We start from the raw sequence: 20,638 nt of genomic DNA, 5'->3' as shown, positions 1-20,638 counted from the left end.
ACCAAATCAGAGACCAAACAGCAGTTTCCAGTGGAAGAACCCACAGTTGGAAGAACCCACACCAGAGATGGTGCAACAGGTCAGGACAACAAGCAGGACAATTTGCTTTGTTTTTTTTGGCTCAGCACAGCACATCCAATTCAGAGCAAATGACTTTGAGTGTTTTGTGCCTGCTCACAGCAAAACAAGAGCACTGGAATACTGTCCAAAATAGTCTCAGCACAGGATTTACGCAATGAAGTGGACCTGTCAGCAGTGACTGCAGCACCGCCGCAAGAGATCATGAACATGTACTATTCCCAGAATAAAGATGATAAGATAAACATTTGTGACTACGCTTAAAAATAACAAGTAAACAACATCAGAAAAAACAAACTCAATTCCTGGAGAAAAAAAGAGCTTGTGGGATGCAGAGGAGAAGCAGCAGATGGAGGGAGAGAGAGACTGAGACACGGGAAGACTCTTATCGAGAATGGCGCCATTGTGGGTCGACATTTCAGAAAGAGCTGTTTGCAGCCCCGTATCACTACACAACAATTAAACATAACCATAATGTGCTCATATGCCCTGAAAACAACAACCGCCCAACGACCAGTGCTTATCTCAGCATGCCCAGGCTCTCTCTTTTTGGCATTCACTCACTCTCTCAAACATGCAAACACAGACACACACACACACAAGCCTATCTTTCATCCTAAAATTGGATGCAGATCTCTCTTATCCTCCACCAACCATTCTTTCTCTTCAACTCCCACAGGCACTGTTCCCAGCCTTGCCTCTAAGTTCTCCCCGATTTCCAAGCCAACACTGACCGATTCACAGTCATAACACACTTTGCATCCTTTCCTTTCTCTACCTTGTCTCAGCCCACTTTCATTTTTCATCTAAAGTAATCTAATTTAACTGCGGAAGCCTTGTGAGTAGCTTGACTTTTCTCAATACCAGACAATTCTGACCCTGCGAGCATCCGAAATTGCATGTTTGCTTTGCACCACGTGTCCAAAATCATGTTAATTGTGATGTCAACACCCTGCATGTTGCTACAGTACTATTAACTGCTCTGTGTTGCAGATTATCATTATGCAATGGAAAGGAAAGTCAAGTCTGGTACCAAATAATTTCTTTATTCCGATATTGTTCTGCAGCGCACCAGGCTTAAAGAAGCACCATGGCCCAGAAGGCACAGAGCACGAAGGGCACGACCTTTCTATCTGAGCCACAACTCTCACACAGAGCAGATGATAGATTACAAGAGATTAGTGACATCATAAATCATCTTCTAGAGAGAGCTTCATAAAGCTTGTCACACAAACAGTTTTGCACATTAGTTATTCTGTATTTGAGCTCTGGCAATAATGTATATCTGCAATCTCTGAGTCTACCGTGTGCAGCTATCTAATGCTAGGCTATACTGATCCCTGGTGGTGAGAAGAAGTATTGCACCAAGCTGCAGCTGATTAAAGATCTTAAAAAATGTTTGAAAATCTCTTTAGAACATTTTAGTATATTTATATTCAAATAAATATATTAAATCTAAAACCCAACACATTTTTACCTCGGAATGTAATTTAAAAAATAATGGTCAGATTTAGAAACAGTAGGAAAGCACTATGTTTGGCTATTCTTTCTACAAAGCTGTGAAAAAAAATACTTTCATCACAAACGGAGAGACACGTCAGAAACGGTGTAATTGTTTTTCAGCAGTTCGTTTAAAAAAAAAACAAAAAAACATGACACTCTGAAGGAAGCTTCCAAGGGGAGCCTGATGACAGAGGTTCTTAAAACAGCAGAGCCAGATGAAGAGAGCACAGGAGCGGAGGGAGACTGATTTACTTTATAACTCTTCCACAGCCCTGTTAATCTTACCCCTCTTTTGTGATTATATGCCCCCACCCCGATTAGTCTCACCTGCGTGGCCTTCCACATCTGTCTCCTATTAGCCAATCACTGCCTTTTGCTTTTCTCCAGTAAAGCTTTCCAGATTTTTATTTTGTTCCCTGTTTCGTGAATTGTTTAAATTCTCATGATTCGTCTGCTCCCACTTCATTGTTAACACCACTGTGTGCCTCCTTGCCTATAAATTAAAGATTTGTCTCGTTAGACACCTGTGTTTACAACTTCAAATATCAAAATAATTGCTGCGATAAAGGGCTAGCTTAATGTGATTTGTTTAAAACTGTGTTCATGTACTCCAGCATAAGAGACTTTTTCTATCAAACTGTCAGAAATAGCACTAAAAGAAAAGTCTTTTGTGTTTGTTTTTTTTTTAAATTATTATTATTTTTGTCAGCAGACTAACATGCGAAACAATAAATACATACATAAGGGTACCAGGTAATTAACTAATACATGTGTTTTTCTTGCTCTAAAACGTCCGGCCAACTCTTAATTCGGTTGTTCTGAAAACCAGCAGCTGTGGCTTAAATCTGGTGTGGTGGAAACACTTATCAGCATCCATTAATTAGGCAAAAGAAACAAACTTGTGATACTTACCTTCACAGGCTCTTTCCACGGCTGATGAAAATCATGATTGACACGTTTTCATTCGCTGAGTTAGCTTAAATGTTTGTTTTTCTTTTTTTAATATAAACTCTGAAACGTCGTGCAGGCTTGACAACACTTACCTGCATTGTGGAGACATTTTGGACACACATTTCCACTGTGGCACAAGCGATTATCCCTCCCTTGCTAAAAGTTAGCTAAATGCAGTCGTTTCCATACTGTGGGTGGCGCCCCTGCAGATGGATAAAAAGCTGAAAACGCCAATTAAAAATAGTAAATGCATATTTTTTACGTAATTAAAAAACGTTTACTAAAAATTATATTGTACAGTATTATAATATGCGCAAATAACTCCAAGCTAAGCTTTGCTCCAACCAGTCCGCTCGAAACTTCAGTGGTACAGCAGGGCTAACCTACGCTGCAAATTCCCATCCTCAGCACACTTAAATTGTAAACATTTCTTACAAAGCAATATAAAAATTAGGCAAATCACGGTCAATTGTACACAATATGAGAGAATGGCAGTTAAAATTGGCAAATACTATGTCATGTATGCAAGACATAATACTATACTATAATACTGCTTTTTTATTAAAAAGTGCAATAAGGCATTCAAATGTGTGGGTTAAAACTGGTGAGATGTTCAAGCCTATATGAAAGCAGATGGTGACCTGTAACATTAAAATAAACCGTAGTGCTCAGCAGAGATACGCGTTACTGTAATCTGATTACTTTTTCAAGTAACGAGTAAAGTAAGGGATTACTATTGCAAAATCGGTAATTAGATTACCGTTACTTTCCCGTAGGAACGCTGCCTTACTGCGTTACTAAAACCATGATTTTTTTGCGAGAATGTCTCATGACAGTGACGTAAGCAAGTGTGCCGTTGGTGACAACAGCTGTGTGCAGATCAACAATGGATCATATATCTGTGGGAGAGAGTATGAGCGTGCAGCGTTTAAAGTGTGGAAGTACTGACCTTACTTTGAGTTTGATTCCATAAAAAGTGACAAAAACATTAGCGTCCATCGTGCGTGGGAAGAAAACTTTTTACAGCAAAAAAAACTCCTAAACTTCCAAGCAAGCACCGAGTGCGCAACGACATAATGGGAAACTCACAGAGAAACTCGCGGATTCTTCAACTGACCGCGGCACACCTGCACCAGGGTAAACCTCCGCCTACCCCCAGTCCTGCTTTACAGGTGAAAATAGAGCGACAGGACCGCTGAGTCTTTGACTTTATTTATTTTCTGCTGTGTTTTACTTGCATCTATTTGAAAGAGTGTAAACACAAAAAATATTTTATTTTATGTGCTGGAATGTGCAGAAAATGTCACGATCTGGTACAGGGATTCAAACGCAGAGCGGTAAGGTATCTCCAAGGTGTAGTTTATTTACAGTGCCAGTGCAATATATGTACAGTGAAGGGATCCAAAACTCCGGGGGAATCACAGGGTAACTCGCTCACGTCTTCTTCGCTCACACTCACACGCGTTCCCGCAGCAGGGAGGTCGCAGGTCCGGGGGGAAGATCTGAGGCAGACGAGAAGGCAGGTCACCAACTAATCACAAATATGAAGCACAAGAGCTGTGAGAACACTAACGTTGGGGGTACAATCATCCAGCAACGAGAGGATCTGTGTTCCAGCCTCAAATAGTGCTCCCGGTGATGATGGGTGAGTGTTGTCAGGTGTGTGTGTGGGCCAAGGGCGGGAGCCCACAGTGAGCTCCGCCCAGGCAGAGAGGGAGAGAACAGAAACAGCAATTGTAGCCTTGTGGGGCCGACCGGGCAGGCACGGAGACCATGACAGAAAATAGGTTTAAATGTTAAACTAATTTATTCAAGTCAGAGAATGTTGCATATAATTAAATTTTTGCTTGATGCATAAAGTTAAAAGATTAAAACTAATAAAACAAGTTAAAAAAAAGAGACTTTTCCGTTTGATTACATTTTGTATGATGGATTATGTAGAAAAAGTAGAATTGGGCTGAAAGATCTATCGCTTTATCACCTCTTCAGGTTGTAAATCGTGTTTTTAAAAACTAACTAAGTAACTAAGTAATTAATTACTTTTGAAAACAACTAATCAGTAAAGTAACAGGATTACTTTTTGGGGGGAGTAATCAGTAATTAGTTACGGATTACTTTTTTCAAGTAACTTGACCAACACTGGTGCTCAGTAGGAAATAAGGACTGATTTAATACAGGGAGTGCAGAATTATTAGGCAAGTTGTATTTTTGAGGAATAATGTTATTATTGAACAACAACCATGTTCTCAATGAACCCAAAAAACTCATTAATATCAAAGCTGAATGTTTTTGGAAGTAGTTTTTAGTTTGTTTTTAGTTTTAGCTATTTTAGGGGGATATCTGTGTGTGCAGGTGACTATTACTGTGCATAATTATTAGGCAACTTAACAAAAACAAATATATACCCATTTCAATTATTTATTTTTACCAGTGAAACCAATATAACATCTCCACATTCACAAATATACATTTCTGACATTCAAAAACAAAACAAAAACAAATCAGCGACCAATATAGCCACCTTTCTTTGCAAGGACACTCAAAAGCCTGCCATCCATGGATTCTGTCAGTGTTTTGATCTGTTCACCATCAACATTGCGTGCAGCAGCAACCACAGCCTCCCAGACACTGTTCAGAGAGGTGTACTGTTTTCCCTCCTTGTAAATCTCACATTTGATGATGGACCACAGGTTCTCAATGGGGTTCAGATCAGGTGAACAAGGAGGCCATGTCATTAGTTTTTCTTCTTTTATACCCTTTCTTGCCCATCAAGACTCACTCTCATTTCATCAGTCCATAAAACCTTAGAAAAACCAGTCTTGAGATATTTCTTGGCCCAGTCTTGACGTTTCAGCTTGTGTGTCTTGTTCAGTGGTGGTCGTCTTTCAGCCTTTCTTACCTTGGCCATGTCTCTGAGTGTATTGCACACCTTGTGCTTTTGGGCACTCCAGTGATGTTGCAGCTCTGAAATATGGCCAAACTGGTGGCAAGTGGCATCTTGGCAGCTGCACGCTTGACTTTTCTCAGTTCATGGGCAGTTATTTGGTGCCTTGGTTTTTCCACACGCTTCTTGCGACCCTGTTGACTATTTTGAATGAAACGCTTGATTGTTCGATGATCACGCTTCAGAAGCTTTGCAATTTTGAGACTGCTGCATCCCTCTGCAAGATATCTCACTATTTTTGACTTTTCTGAGCCTGTCAAGTCCTTCTTTTGACCCATTTTGCCAAAGGAAAGGACGTTGCCTAATAATTATGCACACCTGATATAGGGTGTTGATGTCATTAGACCACACCCCTTCTCATTACAGAGATGCACATCACCTAATATACTTAATTGGTAGTAGGCTTTCGAGGCTATACAGCTTGGAGTAAGACAACATGCATGAAGAGGATGATGTGGACAAAATACTCATTTGCCTAATAATTCTGCACTCCCTGTAAGCACCATAAAGGTGCCAAAGCACTTTCTCAGCCTCTAAACTCATTTAGTAAGGAATTCGTTACTGTGTAAGCATTTTTAATACTACTTTAATAACTGCCAATAATTATTTTGACTTTTTCCTCTTCTATCATTATTTCCAAACTAACTTTAATAATTTGTTTCTCTAAATCTTTAACATGTCTTTGTTTGTCACGTTCTTTTCTTTTTTTTATTGTGGTTTTCTCCACAATATTGTAGTCTGGACATTACGTGGTCAAGCTACTTGAAGTAACTTTTGTTGTCATTTGGCACTACATTAATAAACTTGAATTGAACTGAATTGAATTGAATCTGATTTGATGCCCAACTGCTTCAACTATATGTTACAGACTTGAATTTCCGATACTGTTCATCTGCTGCACAAAGTTTTTGTTGTTGTTGTATTAAGACAATTCATTTTTTGTCTTTTCACTCATGAAGAATGTTGATGCATAAATATTATTTTAAGTCTGTCAGACGGTGTTATTTTTGGCATTTTCCATAGATTCAGTTGGCAAAGAAATGGGAATAAATTATGTGTTTCTGCAGTTCCTAAAGGTACTGGACCTTTGCTAAGTTTTTTTTTTTTTTTTTTTTTTTTTTTTTGTGTCAATACAACAAAACTTCAACTGATGAGTTAGGTGCCTTTTTCTGCTTGAGTCATTTATTGGTCAAAGTTAAGTGGTTTACTGAAAATCTCCAAGTGTCCAACTTTGGAAGACCTGCAGAAAGCCTGGAAAACTATTGGGCAAGACCAGGTGTACAGTATTTTATATCATCTTAAAAGGAAAAGACTGTGGTACAGGAACTAAAGTGGACGATGGGCAATAGCATGCTGGTGTTTCAACTTTTGACTTTAGGTTCAAATTCAACCTTCAATTTCATGTCAACTGTGCAACTGTGAAATGCTCTTACTGTGTTCATTTATATATCCTGGTGTTGAGTTTTAAGTTCGGTTTCTGGTTTATGTCTGCCATTAGTTTCCTTAATATTTCTTTGTGCTTCCCTTTGTCTTATGTATGCCTTGGTCCACCTGTGCTTAATGATCATCTGTTAATATGCATCGAGGATTGAGAATTAAATATTTACATATGCTAACATCGTTATTTCTGTTGTCCCGTCTTAGTTTTGCTTCCTCTCTGTCCAGTTCAACTTTTTACAAATTTATATCAGATTTATCTATGTAACACCAAATCACAACAATGATTACCCAAAGGTACTTTATATTTTAAGATGAATACCCTACAATAATATAGAGAAAACAGAAAAACAACCCAACAATCAGGTGACCTCTATGAGCAAGTGTTTTGGAGACAGTGGGAAGGAAAAACTCCCTTTTAACAGGAAGAAACCTCCGTCATAACCAGGCTCAGGTAGGTGCAGACGTCTTGCATGACAGAGAAAACAGTTGGGGGTGAGGGGAAGAAGACAGAACAAAGACATACTGTGGAAGCGAGCCTGAGATTAATAATAACTATTTTTTAAATGAAGAAAGGTGTGAAAAAGGTGAGTGAAGAAGAAACAGTGCATCATGGGAAGCCCCCAGAAGTTGTGCCCTGCTGCAGTGTAAGTGAGGATTCAGGGCCACCTGATCCAGCCATGACTACATGTGCTAAATAACTAGATATGAAGAGGGAACGATTTAAGCCTGATCGAGAGGAGGTAGAGAGGATGCCTGTCCCCCAAATCCAACCTGGGAGCTGGTTTTCAGCTTGTTCCCTGTGTCTGGTCTCATATAGCCCAGTCTTTCCTGGTTCCTTTGTTTGGGAACAAAACAGACATCTGTTTTGTTCCCCTCTTTCCTTCAGCCAAGTTGTTTCTGTGATGGGCTTTGGATTTAATCTCTGCAGTGTGCTTTTGGCTTCTCTTTCCTGCTTTTAAGTCCTCACTACACAATGCTCTGACATTATGCTGCTGTGAATGTGTAATTTAAGTGTAATTTCTAAAAAGAACAAAACCTGAAGTTTAGCCGTTTATGCTGTATGCAGTTTTATATATGTAAAAATCTCTCAATAAAACTTTCAAGAATGCATTTTAATCTTAACAAAACATTCTTCCATCATTGCTTTTAAATCTCTCTGGCATCCATTCAGAGGATGCCTGCGTTAGGCTAATGCATCCACGGGATATGGAAGATGAAAACACATATACTCACTGTTCATTTCACAACAGGTGGAAAATGCACAGATTAGCTACAAGATTAAAACCACCTACATCCCCTTTGTGCTACTGAACACATCAGAGTATGGACAGGAGATCTGCACCAATATTTCTGGAGGTGGTTTTAGTCAACATCTATATGTATTCCAAGATTTTTCACTCAATCATCATAATAATGTAAGACTATCAGTTTTATTTACTTCATCTGTCAGAGATTTTTATGTTGTGGCTGAATTATGTGTTTTGCCTTTTTGTAGGAATAAAACATCAGCGGGACGTGACACCACTAATGTCATGAGGCAGCATCTCAGCCTGATGAATGCACAGCGTTCCGTCTGTGCTTTCAACAACTCTGCATTTAACAGTAAATCCTTTAAACATTAATCCCTTAGCAATGTGCAGAGTAGCCCCCAAGAGAAAACATAAATGACCATGATTTCTATGCAGAATGTAGCCTGTATTGGAGAATGACTTAAAATGCATTCATGATAGCTGTGTTAAAGTGGTAAAGAAGTGCTAATGTATTTAATTCTACTAAAAACCAGAGGCATAAATGCATAGATCATAACATGGAATATCTACACTAGTCTGAGTTGTTGTTTGTTTGTTTTTATTTTTTGAACCTGGTAGATTTTATTCATTGTTTTTTTTTTTTTTAAATAAAAAAAATTGCATAATTTAATTTCACTGCATTCATGTTATTTTTTACTCTATCATTAGAGTGCTGTAAAAAAAAAGTGCCCTCTTCCTGGTTTCTTATTTTCTGCATATTTGTCACACTTGACCTAAACAGAGTACACTGTAAACCCAAATACTCAAAGTAATTAAATAAATTAAGTAATGTAACCTTTTTTTTAAACAGGCCTACTAGCTCAAATAGCTTATGCTCATCTAACATTTTCCTCCATTTGAAATAGTTCAACTTATTATTTTTGATCCACTCTGATCAACAGTTATTTTTGCATAATTTCATTTTACTTATTTATTTAAATACCGTGGCAGTCATATTTGGGAAGTTTTGATTCCTGAGGTCGATTTGACCCTAAACCTGAAAGTTATTAAATTGTTTTTTTTCCCCCTTCTTTTTTGCTTTGTTGTTTTGGGTTGCATTTTAGGTTATTGTAAAGGTGGATGTCAAATATAGTCAAAATATTGGAGTCTGGATAAGCTTCACCTTTTAAGTTCATCAGCTTAAAAAACCTGAAGAAGCTCTGCTAACTTGTTCAGGTTTACAGTGTAGCTTTGCATAATTCACAGTTCAATGTAAGCCTCATAAACCTTAAACTAGACCTTGATGTAGCCCATCAATTCATCCACTGTCTAAAAATAAACTCCTTTCAGCTTCCTCCCTTCAGGTCAGCTTTCTTCTGATTGGTTGTTGATTGGTTTGCTGAATAGGTGTGTGGCCTGTTGTGCTGACCATAAGAAAAGAAAAGAAAAGAAAAGAAAAGAAAAGAAAAAATGATCATGTTTTGGCTCACAGGGATGATTTTTTTCATAGGCTGACCTCTTTATTTGATAATTCTGCCAGGCTTATTATAGGTATCCAACAATATATGACACACATAGCTTGCTGTGCATGTTGCTGCTCATTTTAGTTCCACAGCGGCATATTTGAATTGTTTTAGTTGCTTACTTGCTTTGTTTTGTTGTTGTTGTTGTTGTTTTGTTTTTTTTTTGTCTTACCCTGAAACTACACAAAGGGTGGCGTTAAAAAAAACCCATCATGGCAATGTGCTCTCTAAGTTTATTTCACCTGATTATTTGATCGTTCCCTTAGTTCCCAAGAAGGGGGACTTGTAACAATTTTTCCCCCTTTTTTAGTATTTAATCCATGAAAGTCAACATGGCTTTGCAATTTTATTGCATTTTCAGTAGCAAAACACAAACTGTGCATTAAGCTGATCACCCCCCTGTTTGCAGTTTCATGAACTGTTACATAACCTCTCGGCATTAGACCAGCACACGTCATGAAACCGAGGAGTGTTAGTCGTTTTTCTCCTTTCTTTGCCCCTCCCCTGCAAAACGGCAGGTGCCTCTGGTAGCAGGAGGTCGGGAGGATGGCGGTGGAGTATCATCCAGCAATAAAAATACATTCATACGCCTTGAATCTTTCCACTTTTAGACCATTAAAGTCGCACTCATATTTCGTCAGTCCACTGGCCGTTGACGCAGCGTTATCCAGAAGGTGTGTGTCACTATGTGCACGGACTGCCTCTGCGTCGTCTCTGCGCCCCTCCCTCTCCGAGTCCCAGCATCACCGACAGCCCCGCGATGCTGTCATAACCAACACGTTTATCGTTGACGACGCAGAGAGGGGCTGCCGTGTTTTCTGAATGGTAACTGTGATCGGGTTGCATTGATTCCTAAGCAGAATAAGGGCCTTATGTATGTATGTGCGACCACCTTCGGAGACATAACGGGCTGCTCGTTACAGGCTGAAGCCGTTTCTTCGAGGATACGTGCGCGTCATATGTTATAGGCTATAGCTGAGGTCCATGTGAATACATGCCTTTAGATGTCGGGAGGCTTTCCGAGGGCAGTACTGAGCTATAAAAGTGCGGCAGCGATGTGCACGTCCGACGGCCACACGGAGCGAGCGCAGTGAGAGACCGTTTGTTCCACTATAGTCTTTGACTTTTCAGCTGTCGGTCACAGGCAGGGTTCAGGCTCTCCGCTTCAGCTCCTCACTTGGTTCACCGCCTGGTTTTATGCGACGTCATGAGTTGATCGCGCCTGACAGATGTTGCTGTGTTGCAGATGCACAGGCATCGCTCCTCACGTTCTTCTCGCTGCTGTTTAAGCGTTGATTAGGTTAAATAATAATAATAATCATAACAAGAAGAAGCTGATTATATTCTAAATGTTAAGCCCTCGCTTTGCTCTCGGACAGATCGCAGCGTTCATTTAGTCTTCGTGATTGCATAAAATGATACCTGGATCCGCCGCATCAATGCTACCGTCAGCAGAAGCCGCGAAACTGTACCAGACCAATTACGTCCGCAACTCCCGTGTGATCGGACTTCTGTGGGCCATCTTCACTATTCTGTTCGGTATTGTTAACGTGACCATCTTCTCGCAGCCCTATTGGATTGGAGATGGCATGGATACGCCGCAGGTCGGCTACTTCGGCCTTTTTCATTATTGTATTGGAGACGGAGTCTCCAGAGACCTGACCTGCCAGGGTAGCTTCACTGAGTTCTCCGCTATCCCCTCTGGTGCGTTCAAGGCCGCTTCCTTCTTCATTGGAATGTCTATGATGCTGGTCGTCACCTGCATCGGCTGCTTCAGTCTCTTCTTCCTCCTCAGCACATCCACCGTGTACAAGATCTGTGGCTGGATGCAAGCAGCATCAGGTAAGTGTCCTTTCGGAGGCTAGCTCACCGCCACTGCTTTTTCTTTCTTTTTTTTTTTAACGTATTTTTAAGTATGAATATATTGCCTAAATGTAAAATGCCTGCAAGAGCTTAGAAGCTGGCCAGCTGTTTTCTGTGTATGCTCTGCTAGGCTCAAAACACTGGGATGGATCGAATTTTGATTGATGAGTTGATGAGATAAATTAATTGGGAGCGGCCAGAGTGAAAATAAACAGTCTCCAGGATCTCCCCGGGAGCTGGCAGTCAGCCCTCCCGAGCAGACCGTGCTGTCCATGGTGCTGAAGGGCTGCTGAATGCATGACCAACATCGCTGGGGTATTTACAACCCGAACAAGTTTCTTTCTGAAAGCATGGATTGGATTACAGTTTTAGTAACATATGAAACATTGTCCAGCTCATGATTAAAAATAAATAAACAAGGCTGCTTATTATTAATAACTATTAAAAACTTTGATTCATTTTCTTCCTTGTATTTGTCTTACATTTGAACAATTTCAAAAACCTCGTGCCTGCATCAATGAGAACCTTTGGACTTCAAGTTTAATCCAGTGTTTTGGATTTCATGGGATATATTGTAATAATATAATCACAGCAGAGTCTCTAGTGTTTTAGCGTAAGCAACTGAAAATGTTTATATGCGGTCTTGTCTTATTTGTAATGCAAAACCACATGGAAAGTGCACACCTATTCCCACAGTGATTAGATAGCTTGGTGCATGAAGCTTGGCGGGCACACACAAATTTAGATTAAAAAGTTTCTTTTAGCTAAAGGCCACAGAACAACATAACATAAGCATTAAATCACATGCTATGTTGGTAATATAGCACATCACATGTATAGTTACAATGCAGCCCAATTTAATGTAACTTGTTATATGCAAATGATCTTCAGCCTGCCCTCGCAGCCAGAAGACGTGTGTGCTCTTATATGTCAGAGCTGGTTTTCAAAATAAGTCGAGGTCAGCCTTTCAGCCGCTGGCAGTGTATTCTCACTAACGGTGGGCTGATGTCAGCGGCAGCAGAGGCCTCGATCATCTGAAGAGTTCAGATGCTGCCAAACATCGGTCCTAGCTCAGCTGCACTAGTGGTCAAAGCAGTCGGCTTGCTGTTTGCAACAAACAGAAATGAGGCAAAGTGGAGGGGAGGGGGTATTTGGAAAGGCTCCAGCTCAGTGTGTTATGTTTGGGCTGAATTAACGCAATAAGCCCGTCTAATAAGAAGACCGCTGGGCTTTGTGCTTCTGCAGCTAAGAGATGAAAGAGAAAGCCAAAAGGAGAGACCCTGACCACAGCAAGTTGGCACAGCGATGCCTAATGAGCAAGTGTGACTGTTTAGCACTGTCAAACTTTATTACGCTTAGAATCAGCTTAACCTTCAGCTGGCTTCACTTATAGAAGACAGGTGGCCCACTGGCAGTTCCTGTGCAAGTCATAGATGGTGATGAATGGCAGCTCAGTACAAAATAAAGTGAATACAAAAGGGTTCTTCATTGAATTCTTTCCTTTTATCTTATTCTTTCACTTTAAAACATTTTGGTAGCTCAGTATATGACAAATCTCATACCTGTAAAGCAAAGTGAAATTAAACCTGTCAGCTGGTCAGCGGTAGCTTGTTGTCACCCATCCCTGCTGCTAGATTGGCCAAGGACACAGTCAGTATTCAGAGCACTCTCCGCTCCATGGCACCAGCCTTTCTCTCTTCTCCAGCAATCATCCTTATGGGTGTCTTATAGACATTTTTACTGGGTGATATGACTGGTATGAAAACACAGCATGTAACAGTACCATGCCTCATTGAGTAAAAGGTCTATTCAGGCACACTAACTGAAAATCAAGGTCATACTTGACGCGTATACGTAATTTAAGTGGTACTCTGTATGCCGGTTTTGCAGGAGCTTTCATAAATCCCCTTGGGCTGAGGTCAGAGGATGGTGGATAAAACACTTAACATAGAAAACTCACGCTGTTGCACAATGCTCCTCGCCAGCGAATCAGCGTGTGAGAACGCATCTCTAGCCATCTTTTCTGTGAAGTCCAGGTAGAAACATTGAATGTTTGATGAGAAAGTGAACCAGCAGGACACATTAGAAGTCTCAAAATGCCCACCGTGGCCAAACAAAGCTGAGTGCAGAGAGTGCTCAAGCATCCAGCCGGCCTTTGATGGGCTCGTACCCTTCTACTCTCCTCAGCAGAGCCATTTTTGTCTGTGCCCCTGCAAAAGTTCATGGCATGTAATTATAGGTGTGTACAACCTTTCTACCCCCCCTCATAGAGCTTAAAGACAGCAAAATATATGATGCACGCTTTTCTGGCCTTTAACTGCAGTTCTTCAGGGGTCTGCACACCAATTAACTACATATACAGCGAGGTCAGCGATAATTACTTCACTGTTTTATAGACTGACGTGCGTACTTTGCCTTGTCGGCCGGGCTGACAGACTTTTTCTGTAGTTCGCGCTGCAGTGTCTGTTTTTGAGAAGAAACAGTGTGAGTCATACACGTGAATGAGCAACACCAAAGCTCTGTAAAGCAGGAAATGATGTGCAGACAGAGGGTGACCTATTTGGAATAAACAGGTTCGTTTTCAAAGGACTGCAATTTCATAAAGGTCAGGTTTCTACTTTCTGACTTCTTTGTTTATTGTAATATTTCTTTCTTTGTTTTATTGATACTCAAGAATAACTCAAGAACAAGAAATCATTCCTAGTAACGTATGTGCAAAATTGTGTGCTTTTTGTAGTATTTGCATAATTACCTCTGATGATTAATTGATGCATAAATGACACACTTTGCCAGGAGGACCTATTGCACAATCAGGAGTCATGGGTTTTCAAGAGGTTTTTATGTTTTATATTGAGGTAGTTCTATTTTGCATAAGATGATGCTGTATCACAATAATTAAAAATAATAGTTAGGGCTTGTATTCCTGCTTTCCTAACATGGCAAGTTAGCGGTCCATAAAAAGACAGTTTGTGCTTAATTAGATCAAATATTTAATATATACACTCACTGGACACTGTATTAGATAGAAACCAGGTTGGGCCCAATTTTGCCCAATCTTTCATGTTGTTTATGCCAAATTCTCACACATCTGAATGTTTTAGCAGAAATCGAGACTCATCAAACCAGGCAATGTATTTCCAATCTCCTGGTGTCCAATTTTGATGAATCAATGTGAAATGCAGCTTCAGTTTCTAGATCTCAGCTGACAGGAATATATCACCCACTGTGCTCTTCTGCTGCCATAGCCAGTCTGCTTTGAAGTTGTTATACATTCAGAGATTTTCTTAATTTTCTGCATGACTTGGTTGCAAAGAGCAGTTATTTGAGCTGCTGTTGCCACCTTATTTTTAACTCAAAGCAGTCTGGCCATCTTCCTGTAACTACTTCACTTAGGTATTATTAGTAAAAGTGGTTTTTCAACCACACCCCAAGTTTAGTTTTCAGCTCCTGATTCAGATATTCTCTTCTGCTTGTCCTTGTCAGGGTCACGGGGGGTAGAGGGATGGCCATCCCAGTTGTCTTAGGGCAAGACGGCGGTTACACCCTGGACAGGTCGCCAGTCTGCCACAGGGCTAACACATAGAGACAGATAACCATTTTGGGCAATTGAGAGTTACAAATTAACCTATTGCCACTAACTGCATGTCTTTGGAATGTGGGAGCTGGAGTACACGGAGAGTTCCCACCATGCCACCATGCTGCCTAACTAACTGGCAACTCCTGATCCATTCGTTAATAACTTTCTCACTGAAGCACACTGAGTCACAGTAGTTGAGCGTGAGTCACAGAAAGCTAGAAAAGGAACAAAGTGTCACATGTTGAATATGGGATTAGTTTCTCATCAAACCAAACTCACCGAGTTCAAACAGATCAAACAGGATCATCACATCAAAACTTCAAACCTCTATGCTTCAAGCAGTGGTGAAAAAGGACAGTGAGAATATTAGGAACACGCGAGGTGATGAGAAAAAGAAAAAATAATAAGGACCAAATAACAAAAGATTTTGAGGTAAACAAAAAATCCAGGTCAGAGACAGAAGACAGACAGAAAACAAATGAGACGACAGAGCTCAGCGAAGACGAGCTGGTCTTTCTGGTCACCTCAGTCTCTCTCCACATATTTCTCTTTGTATCATTATCTCCGTTCGCTGTTGTTGGCTTTTACTCCCATAGTCCATCTGCTCTATTGAGAGGCTTGTTGTGAAAGGAGCTTTAAATCCTGGTTGAATGTAGAGGTGGAAAGTGGTTGGAGCTCAGCATGAGAGCAGCAGTCATTGAGCTGCACTAGTCACTGCCACTGGACCAGAAATGCTCCAGCTCTCTGGAGTAAACGCTGCAAATGAGAACTTTTGTCCAGATACAAATCAGACTTTCAAAAGCAATCTGAGGAAAAGACTGATTTTGATGCTTTTTCTAGACATTTCAGATGTGTTCCACTTCTCTACATGTTAATGCATGTCCATCCCTCCTCGGGGACTGATACACTTTGTTAGCATTGTGCTAAAAAGGTCCAACTCCTTCAAGCTGCTGTTATGAATCACTATGTTATAGCAGCATACAGCATATAAAGACCTCCATTTATATTCAAATATTAGAAGTTTTAAATTTAATTTCAAAACGTGATAATACATTTTCTTCAAAATTATACATTCAGTTTCAGCATTTTCAAAGTTTTTGATCACTGCTTGCTGCAGGTTGAATCGGGTTTATGGCACATTACAGCTGTCTCCCGGCAACTGTTGTTTGTCCATTTTTGACATCTCTTTTTTTTTCTATCAGTATTTTATGTCATCCACACAACTCCATTTGTGTAACTATGATTGCAGCTGTGACAGAAACGTATCCTTCTTTAGCCCTTTTTGAGATTTTGCTGCAGTCTGTTAAACACGTGACAGAGACAGCCCTGTGCCCAGTCACTTGCACTGCTGCAACTCTGTACTAAACAGAGTAATGTGTCTCAACAGTACATTAAAATAGATACCCACTGTGGCAGATTTGAGAAACAACATGAAACAACACAGGACAGCACTCTCTGCTGTTACTGCAGTAACACACAGTAGTGCCTTTCACTATAACACCAGTGAGAAAGGAAAACTTCATACCTCTTTATGCCAGGGGACCGGGAATGAAATGACAAATGAAAGGAGGAGATCTGAGAGATTTCGAAACAGATATATGAATCTTTTTCAGACTAAAAATGGCTTGAAAATTGGCTGAAATCTACCATGGCCGTGTGGGAACATTGGCAGTAGCGGTGAGGTCGTAAAGGGAAACAAACTGGCTCAGGAGTTACAGAATTGATTTATCCTCTTGCTGTTTCTCAGCGCAGCAGTGAAACTCAACCTTTTTGCAGCAAAATAAACTGGATGCACAACACTGTTTATGCACTAATCCACACCTTTGCAGCACCCGGCTCAAGAGTCGAAGGTGAAACAGTCTGTATTTAGCTCTGTTTCTACGCTGTTATTTGGCACACTCGTCTTCCTTGCACATCAAAAAATCAAGGAACGATCTGCTTGCTTTCTTACCCATTTTTCTCACGTCCACCCAGGTAGTTTGCTTTCAAATTACCTCTCCGTTAACACTGTTCCATCCCCCAGTTTTTTGTAATTAAAAAACACACGGTCACTTGAACCATCTAATTATAGTCAGAGGAAGGCAACTAAACTATCATGTATGCAGCTCACACTCCTGCTGATTGTGGACAGGCAAAGAAGATCGATGAAGGATATTATCCTGCGTGGTGGTGCAGTGGTCAGCACTGCTCCCTCACAGAAACAAGTGTTCTGGGTTTGACCTTCCAGTGTGGACACTGCATGTTATCCCTGTGCCCACGTGGTCTCTGTCTGGGTGCCCAGATATCTTCTCACAGTCCAGAGACATGTTTGGTTAACTGTTGGCAGTGAATGAGCGATGAACACAGTGCATAGATTAAAGTGCTTTGAGTGGTCAGTTAGACTATAAAAGCCCCATATAAATGCCAGTCCGTATCTACACACCACCATGCACATTGCACATTGAAGCATGGTAATTTGCATGCATGCAATGCACTCGCTCCTCTTTGCAGTGATTACAGCACATACGGAAGCGAGGTCTATGCTGTTTTTGTAATGCATACTTGCTGATTTAATTCTACTATGTGGTTACAGAACAGCTGGTTTAATTTAAAAACCGTAAGACTGCCTATCTGGAGATAAAAACCAACAGATCAATGCTGATTAATTAGCCCACACTTTGTGACTTTGAATGTAGCAGCGTGGAATACAAAACTCAAAATGCCAGCCAAGTCATCATCATGACTCCCCTGTGTTCAGTGTCCCTGTAGCGCTGCAGGGTGTGGAGTATAGATTTGCCGGAGTTAATCTCTGTGATCTCAGAAGTGGCCTAGCTCAGGCCAGAGCTCCGGCAGGGGAGGCTGCTGATTTATTCCACAGGGGGAGGGATGAGGTGGGATGGCAAGGGCACAGTGACCTAGAGTGTTAAAAAAAACTTTGCATGCTGTAGTGATGAATATGTGATGCACATGTAACTTCTGGGTGCATTTGTCTAACAGCTAAAAATAATATTTGCTTTGGAGGTGCAGATGCAGCATGTATGTGTGTATATATATATATATATATATATATTAGGGGTGCAACGATACACAAAATTCACGGTTCGGTTCGGTTCGATACTTTGGTGTCACGGTTCGATATTTTTTTGATACAAAAAAATGTTCATGCCTTTTTAATTTGTCATTTATTAAAATTATAAATATATATTTTAACTCAAAAGTACAGTTTTTAAATTTAACCCTAACCCTTGTGCGCGTTTTTTATTTTGACAGCGAATGCGCACCTGCGGACCACTTTTGTGCACCCCTGGTTATTTAGCTCGTCATATTGCAGCCACAGAAATTCTTTTGTCCATGAAACCATAAAGCTGCACTTTCTTTTTGCCTTATAGTCTGATTTGTCATAACTTCTCCGTTTTGTGGTAAGCTTTTCTTTGGCTGTCACTTCTTCACCCCGACCTGTCTTATTTGGCTCAGCAGAACTAAAATATATATACTGCTACTTTTACACACGGACTCACATAAGCTCAGCGATTCTCTGCGCGATCAACCTCTCACATGTTTAAGCTTGCTGCGGGAGATTTCACTTGTCATGTTTGCATAGTAAGCTAACGATTAATAAGACGATGTCAGAGGAATTGGTGCACAAATTATCATCACTCACAGATCAGTGCTGTCATTGCAAAGTGAAAGCAAAAAAACAAGCGCAAATTCAAACGCGATTTCAATATGTCACATATTGACAGTGGCTCACCGATGCCAATGACATAATTACCCAGCTACATTTCTGAAAGAATGCAAAAGCATTGACATATATTTTTCCTACAATAGCCCGACGGGCAGGGCAGAGAGATTTTTGTAGCCCGACTGGAAAGATCGCTAGCTCCGGGACGTCGGGCTAGCGATTTTGCAAGCCCTGTATCTGATTGAGGAATCACTCATCTTTGGAAAAGAGAGTTTATTACAGAGAAATGTCTCTTTCCAAAATAAAAGCTATACTATCCGCTTCTTCTGGGCTATATTCTCAGCAGCATAAGGAGAATCACGTGCTAACAGCTGTCTAAATGACTCGGCTAAAGTTAGTAGCATGCTTGTTGTTTTTGTCTTTGCACTAGGATGATGTCAGCGTAAATGTGCAGTCATATTCGTTGTGTTCCCACTAGTGCTTTCAGGTTAATCTCGTTGAAATGACCTTAACGCCACAACACGGCAAATCTCCGTTAACGAGCTACCGCCGATCGCCCCGTGCATGGGGCTAGACGGCCAACACGTTAACGAGCTAACTGCGCTAACACACTAGTTCACACCAATGTAATTAAGCATTGCATGGCACATCCAACATACTGTTTTACTTTAGTCCATGACTCGCTTACCTTCAGGGTCATACGTCACATGAAAACCAAAATAATTCCAAACGCCAGATCTGAATGAGGGTGGGGGAGGTCCATCTTGCAAGGAGAGCTTAACTTCTGTCTCGCTAGCTTGCCCTGCGCTCTTCCTCCTGACTATGCTGTCTGTGTTGAGCGCTCAGTGGATCTGCGCTCGACAGTGCAGCCTAGGCGGAGTAGTCGAACGCAGATTCACTGAGCGCTCAACACAGACAGCATCGTCAGAAGGAAAGTTGATAAAATAAATTACAAATGTTGTATTGTTCGATACATATGCGTACCGAACCGAAAGCACTGTATCGAACGGTTCAATATCGATACGAATATCGTTGCACCCCTAATATATATATATATATATATATATATATGATAACATTAACACTGACCATGCATAATCAGCATATTTTAATCAACATGTTTTTCTCTCTACAGCAGGCCTGACTAGTCTATTTTCATTTTCAGTTCATCAGTGTTCATTAATGCTTTTTAGCTTTGGTTTATTTATACCAAATGTGTTCTTTGGCACATCAAACACCGAGTAACAGCATTAGTAAAACAGGTATGCCACTCTCAAGTCACCACTTTTCAGTGAGCTTTGACCAATCCCATCCATCCATTTTCTTCCACTTATCCAGCTGAAGCGTATCCAAGGTATCATAGGGCAAGACAGACACAAAGATACAGAAACACACTCACAGCTATGGTAACTTTAGAATCACCAATTAACCTAATCCCACTAACTGCATGTTTGGACTGAGAGTACTTGGAGAGAAACACAGAAAAGCTCTGGCCAGATGATGGATTCCAACCCAGGACCTTCTTGCTGTGAGGCGACAGGGCTAACCACTGCACCACAATGACCAAACAATGATCTCTTCTTGAAAATAGCCAAGTGGGTTTAATTGCTTAAACCGACTCAAGTAAAACCTGACCTAGGGCTGTTCGATATAATGATATATATCAAATGACGATATAAAAACGTCTATCGTTTCATTTTACGCTATCGTTTCTTTCGTGCTGTTGCAAAATAAACTGTTTACGGCAATATTTTTTCATCGTTTTGATGGTCACTGTAGTGGTTATATTAATTTCTTAAAGTTCTCTCTTTCTCTTATATTTAATATAACCACACTACAGACGGACAAGCACCTGTTTTTATGCGTTGT

General features: G+C 40.6%; 1 protein-coding gene and 1 long non-coding RNA gene across 2 annotated transcripts in view; one reads left to right on the top strand and one right to left on the bottom strand.

The window, feature by feature from the left end:
• Window positions 1-3,873: 3,873 nt before the first annotated feature.
• On the bottom strand, window positions 3,874-11,397 carry LOC146569892 (uncharacterized). Its single transcript, XR_014893407.1, has 2 exons — window positions 11,332-11,397; window positions 3,874-4,034 (listed from the first exon to the last, which is right to left on the bottom strand). It is a non-coding gene; the product is annotated as an uncharacterized LOC146569892 (long non-coding RNA).
• Window positions 10,340-20,638, top strand: part of LOC146569891 (LHFPL tetraspan subfamily member 3 protein-like) — a 27,335-nt gene continuing 17,036 nt past the window's right edge. The window contains exon 1 of the mRNA XM_085282542.1: window positions 10,340-11,510. Within this exon, the coding sequence (XP_085138668.1) occupies window positions 11,084-11,510 (427 nt within the window). The 5' untranslated portion in view covers window positions 10,340-11,083. The remainder of the gene's footprint in view (window positions 11,511-20,638) is intronic.

This window comes from Mchenga conophoros, linkage group LG7, assembly GCF_057382185.1.
Source record: "Mchenga conophoros isolate Kocher_MC1m ecotype Shallow Benthic linkage group LG7, M_conophoros_male_GT1.1, whole genome shotgun sequence".
In the NCBI taxonomy this organism is placed as follows: domain Eukaryota; kingdom Metazoa; phylum Chordata; class Actinopteri; order Cichliformes; family Cichlidae; genus Mchenga; species Mchenga conophoros.
This window is presented reverse-complemented; position numbering and strand designations above follow the sequence as displayed.